Source organism: Octopus bimaculoides, chromosome 5 (assembly GCF_001194135.2).
Source record: "Octopus bimaculoides isolate UCB-OBI-ISO-001 chromosome 5, ASM119413v2, whole genome shotgun sequence".
Lineage (NCBI taxonomy): Eukaryota > Metazoa > Mollusca > Cephalopoda > Octopoda > Octopodidae > Octopus > Octopus bimaculoides.
This window is the reverse complement of record NC_068985.1, coordinates 21,078,621-21,084,506: the sequence shown is the minus strand read 5'-3', so window position 1 is coordinate 21,084,506 and position 5,886 is coordinate 21,078,621. Positions and strand designations below refer to the sequence as shown.

Sequence of the window (5,886 nt, the reverse complement as noted above, 5' to 3'; positions counted from 1 at the left end):
ACGGAGACGTAAACACACCAGCATCGGTTGTCAAGTGATGTTGGGGGGACAAACACAGACACTGAGCTGAGACCCCCTTCGGTTATGACTGACCATGGGACTGCACCTAGAAAGTTACCCTCCGAGGCACAAGTCCGGGCAAGGTTGTTTATGGAAGACCAGCAGTCGCCCATGCATACCGGCCTTCCCTCTCCACACCACCAGTGTTATCCAAGGGAAAGGAAAAGGGCGATACAGCTTGGCACCTGTGACGTCGCAACTCATTTCTACAGCTCAGTGAACTGGAGCAACGTGAAATAAAGTGTCTTGCTCAAGAACACAACACGCAGCCCGGTCCGGGATTTGAACTCACAACCTTGCGATTGTATGCTCGATGCTCTAACCACTGAGCCATGTGCCTTCACACAAACACACACACACATATATATACATATACATATATACGACAGGCTTCTTTCAGTTTCCGTCTACCAAATCCACTCACAAGGTTTTGGTCGGCCAGAGGCTATAGTAGAAAACACTTGCCCAAAGTGCCATGCAGTGGGACTGAATCTGGAACCATGTGGTTGGTAAGCAAGCTACTTACCACACAGCCACTCCTGCACCTATATAAAAGAATTACTTAGATCTATATAAATTCTTGCATCAATAAACTTAAATGAATCATTACCAGCAGTTAGCAAAGTTGGTTATGGCTGGACAGTTCATTGACAGAATTTAATATCAGATATGTCACACTTACATATGCATGCATATAACATTTCATTTATTCACTTTCAGGTTGAACAAAATCTATTAACTAATTTTATGTCAATATTTTTATATTCTTTACTAGCAGCCTCGTTTATAGAGGAAGTTTATTACATTTAATTTCTTTTTATATTGCAACTTGTGAGAAACAGTAATTGATTACAAATTTCAAAGGGCTGGCTCTTGGTTCTCACCATTGCAAATGAAGTGACAGAGGTGTGTGTGTAATTCAGTTTAGAACAAAGAGTCATAGAGAACATTGTTTACAGGGCGCCAGTTCTACTCTCTGATGCATACATTCTTTGCTGACACACATCAGTGAAACATACACCCACATCTACATGTGCATTATTTATAGTAATTTTACATAATTTATGATTAAATGGCTCATATTTATAATTAGATTGTCCTCCTTAGAAACATAGTTATTTAAGATAACAAGAAGAATAGACGGGAGAATAACAAGAAGAATACATGAATATATGTGACATCTTAGCACTGCAACACGTACCAAATGTTCAAAGTTATCAATCTGTCAGCTTAATGAGAAATGGTTTTACATATATAGTCCCCAAAATCCAGCCATCTATCTTCTCCGTTCACTATTTCTGGGTGGGTCATGAGAGTAGAGTCCTCAGGCACCTCCTCCATAGGGTCCTATCAAAAACAACTGTCATTACTTTTCAGTAGGTTTCTCAGGAATGACCGACTGAGACTATGGATATTAGTCAACAGTCTTGTTTGTGGTCTACCTGTAGGTCTCCTGCTAGTTGGCTCAGCTTGAAAAATCTGTCATGTGATACTTTCCTGCAACATTCTAATCACACATTTGTAGCATCAGAGCTGTGACCTCTCAGTGTGAAGAAGTAGCAGCTCAACTGGAAGAATCTCACTGAAGTATGCATCCTGTTCAATAACATTACTCCATTTTGGTCACTTGTATTCACAATCATACGTTTTCAGTTATTATCTAAAATTCATGACCATTGGTAAGGATAGACATGGAAACTGAATTGGAGATGGCAAGTTTGGCTGTTTTTTTTATCAATCTTTTCTCTTCTGAAGATTGAATACTGGAGCTGGTGCATTACTGTACCAGCACCTGCAATTCTAGCATCCAATTCAGTCTTCTGAAACTGGGAGTCTGTTTCATGACTTAAGTTTCATGCCATAGTGATCTTCAGGTGAGAACTCACTTGATGATCACAGTAATGTGAAACTGTAAGTTCTAGTTTCAATAAAAAGAAAAACATATCTCCTGCATCATGAATTGAGAATACCTCTTTCAACTGTTCAACGTAAACCAACATAAGAAAATAAATTACATTTTGATTGCACAATGGAAGCAAGATTGTTGGTGATAATAGTAATAAAAATGAAGAGTAGGAAGTGTTAGTAGCAGAGGTAGTGGTAGCAGTGTTGCTAGTGAAGATCATTGTGGAGGAGAAAGCAAACATTAAGGACTTTGGTGATATAAGCAGTGCTAGAAAAAAAATAAATAAACATGATTAAGAAGCAGACAGACATAAAAAAGAAATAGACAAAATAAATTAAATTGATAAAAAAAGTAGTATTAATGATATTAAAATAGCCGAAGTCAAATATATTGGGATTCATGTAGTGATAAAAGAGAAATGACTGTAAGAAATGATTTGAATAAGAAGTTTTAAAAAGGAAAGAAGGTGTAAAGTGATAGACAACATTAGTAGGTTGCATGAATTAGTGTAAAGATAAAAATTTGCATATTTAATTGAAAGAAATGGAAACTGAATCATGAGTTGAAAAACAAAATTACTAACACCATCTGAAGAGTATGCATCAAGCCAAGACATCTATTTTGTTACCTTGTATTAACTTTCTCAAATATTTTGTATGAAATTATGATTCAAATATCAACTGATAAAAGTAAGGTATTGTGGGGTCTTCTCAACAGCTTTCTTTTGTTGTATATTATATTAAATTGCATAATTACCCTGTGTTAATGATGGATTTCACTTATGGATTTAAAATACATGATTGTAACCTTGTAATCCCAGTTAAACTTGAAAACAATGATAATAATAAATCTCTCCTTTAGTAACAAGTCACTTTGACATCAGTCCTACTCTTCGAGTTATCTTAGAAAGTTTTCAATGTAAAGTTTTGAATAATTATCTAATGATATAATACATTAATTTTATCCCCGTTAGCTTTTATGTTAGGTAAACTATTTTTGTTTCTATTTTGAATAATAGTTTTGGTTATCTGAACCTAGATCTACTTCTCATAAAAAGCTTGTAATGTTTTATTTGGAAAGATCAAGCAATAATGGAAATACTGCATTATAATAAAAATAACTGTTTATCAAATTTATATTTCCTCCAAGGTTCCAGCTATCTAAATGATGATTATATAAAGATAACTTTATAGATTTTGAGAAAATTTGTAAAGAAGTGTGCTAGTTACAAGTATTGCAGGAGTTACTATAGTTTAGTAGAGTTTGGGCTATCATAAAATATATTGCCGCAGTATAACAAAGAATGACTTCAGTTGCATTTTCTCTCTCAAGCAGTTGGAATGTCAGTATTAATATGTCACAGTATAGTAAATTTATATGTGTGATGTCATCTATCTGAATAGAACATAGAAGATATAGTAGGTTTAATAAAATGCCAAGGAAAGGTAAGGATACACACCAATCTTTTGCAAGTTATATTTTTACACAAATTCATAATTACTTGTATGTAGAAAAATAATTTCCTAATCAGTGTATATATAAACATATATGTATAACTAGGAACATGCTTCCCATGTCAGCGAGGAAGGTAGTGCCTACTTTGAACTAAAACTAGAATATTAAGGATCATATACAAAAATAAATGATTTTCAGTCCGTTGTCAAAATTTTATTTGATGTATGGATTCCACTATATAGAATGGTTAATATTTTGTTGCTAGACAGATACATTTCCTCTATACCTTCCAACTAACCATAATATTAAACTATGTGAAAAGCTTTAAGGTTTTGAGTAAAGTTCCAGAATTCATTAAATATAGGATCAAAACAAAAGGAAGATTTGCCTTTTTTGTTCAGTGCTATTATAGAGTGATGAATGTTTGTCTGTGTTACATTGTCTCAAATGATTGAAATAATTTTCAGATGCATGTTTTGTTCATGTAGGTGTATAAAATAGTAGTAATTATAAAAAAATATATGTGTAAGTAAATAGTTTGTGTTGTGAAAATATTTTTATATATTGTCTCATAATGATAAGACCTTTTTGTTGATAATTCATGTTATTAATATTTACTGCCTACTCCAGAGCATGCTGAAATACTTAGGTATATGTCATAAATTTTAATTTACTGATAAATATATATGTAAAACTGGTTTAATGTGAAATGAATTTGTAAATTATCTCACTGAAGAAATATGTTAATTTGTTATTGGTTGTTCCCTTTTATGTGGTACAGCTGTTGAAATAATGACTTCCCACCAATATTTCTACAACCATCAATGCTACTACTACTACTACTACTACTACTACTACTACTACTACTACTACTACTACTACTATTGTTATGAATTGCTGAAATTATCTGCAATAAGACCTATACATTAATGCATACTCATACAGACTGTTTGAGCATGAGAGAAACAGTGTGCAATCTAGTGAATAGGTGAGGAACATGAACAGACAACATTTTATGGATGAAAATAATGAATTACTACCTCCAAGATAAGTGTTTGAAAATGAACTACTTTTCTTTTTGGTGGTTTCATCAATAGCTAGAAGTTGCTTAGGTGGGTCTGGTGTATCCAATGAAAAGCTTTTCATCCGGGAGTTCAACTTCTTTCTTCGGCTCTTTGGGCTATGAACAACTGAAATGTGCATGGCATACAGAGATATTTAAGTTGAGAAAATATATAGTGAATCTCGATGGAAGAAGACTGAATATATTAGTGATGTTTGAAGGACATGCATAAAAGAAAGGAAACTAATGAAAATAATTAGATTAAAAAAAAAATCATAATACATGTTCAAAAGTAATACTTGACAACAAACAGTAAAATGTTTTTAAAATGTCAATTTGTACAGAAATATATTTTCAGTAGATTTTAAATGTCCCACATTTCAAGTAACAGGATTTCCAGTATTGATGTTGATAATAAATTATATATTTCAGCAAATAAGTGCCATGTCTTCCCTTCCAAAAAGCAAATAAATGTTTTGTGATTTGTAAAAAAATTATTACTGTCATAATTTACATTTTTAGATGTAGTTTTCCAAAACAATCTGGATACAATATAGAAAATGTGACTGATTTTATTACATATACATATATAGTTGAATAATCTGCTTAATAGAAATGAAAAACAAAAAAAAGACAGTGTTTTTTGTTTTATTTAAAACAGTATTTGTTGTGTATTTTCAGAGTAATACAAAATGCTTAAGTAACAAATATTTGAATAATCTTCCAGATCATTGATTCATTATAAATATAATCATAGTTTAAAAGAACAAAATCAAGGCATGTTTTTGTGTAAGTAGCTTAAGTAGTCAATGAAAGATGTTCTTTCAGCAGCAGATTCTTATTTTCCAATTGTACAAAATACAAAAATCTTGTTGAAGGAGAAACATTTTAGATAACAACTTTTACCGAAAAAGCCCACTTCTATATTTGCTGATGCAAACTATTATCATTAACTATAATAATTATATTTAGAAGTCAGTGAGGCAGGTAATCCAACTTTATTATTTTCTCTTCTTTCCTTCAAACTCACTGAATAAAAACTATAACATTAATTCTATTTTCATTTCTAAAAGCAACTAAAAAGAAAAAAATCCCTGATAATTGGCATTTTCTTTGCTAACCTGTTGCGTGAGTGTAAATTTTAGGCTTTCAAATTCTCTCTTGACAAAAATAACATCACAAGTTATTTATGGAAAATGTATAAGTAGGTGCAGGTGTGGCTGTGCGGTAAAATGCTTCCTTCCCAATCACATAGTTCCAGGTTCAGTCCTACTGTGTGGCACCTTTGGTAAGTGTCTTCAAGTATAGCCACAGGCTGACCAAAGCTTTGTGAGTGAATTTAGTTGATGGAAACTGAAAGAACTCCATCATATACATATATATATATATATATATATATATA

The 5,886-nt window shown here is 32.4% G+C and overlaps 1 protein-coding gene and 1 long non-coding RNA gene across 14 annotated transcripts in view; one reads left to right on the top strand and one right to left on the bottom strand.

Moving 5' to 3' along the window:
- The window catches only part of LOC106875793 (uncharacterized), a 605,848-nt gene that overhangs the window by 24,407 nt on the left and 575,555 nt on the right, over positions 1–5,886 (bottom strand). For all 10 annotated transcript variants that reach the window (XM_052968187.1, XM_052968184.1, XM_052968188.1 and 7 more), the window contains one exon: positions 4,462–4,611. In XM_052968187.1, the coding sequence (XP_052824147.1) occupies positions 4,462–4,611 (150 nt within the window). The remainder of the gene's footprint in view (positions 1–4,461; positions 4,612–5,886) is intronic.
- Positions 1–5,886, top strand: part of LOC128247895 (uncharacterized) — a 191,637-nt gene that overhangs the window by 63,320 nt on the left and 122,431 nt on the right. The gene's annotated exons all lie outside the window — the stretch shown is intronic.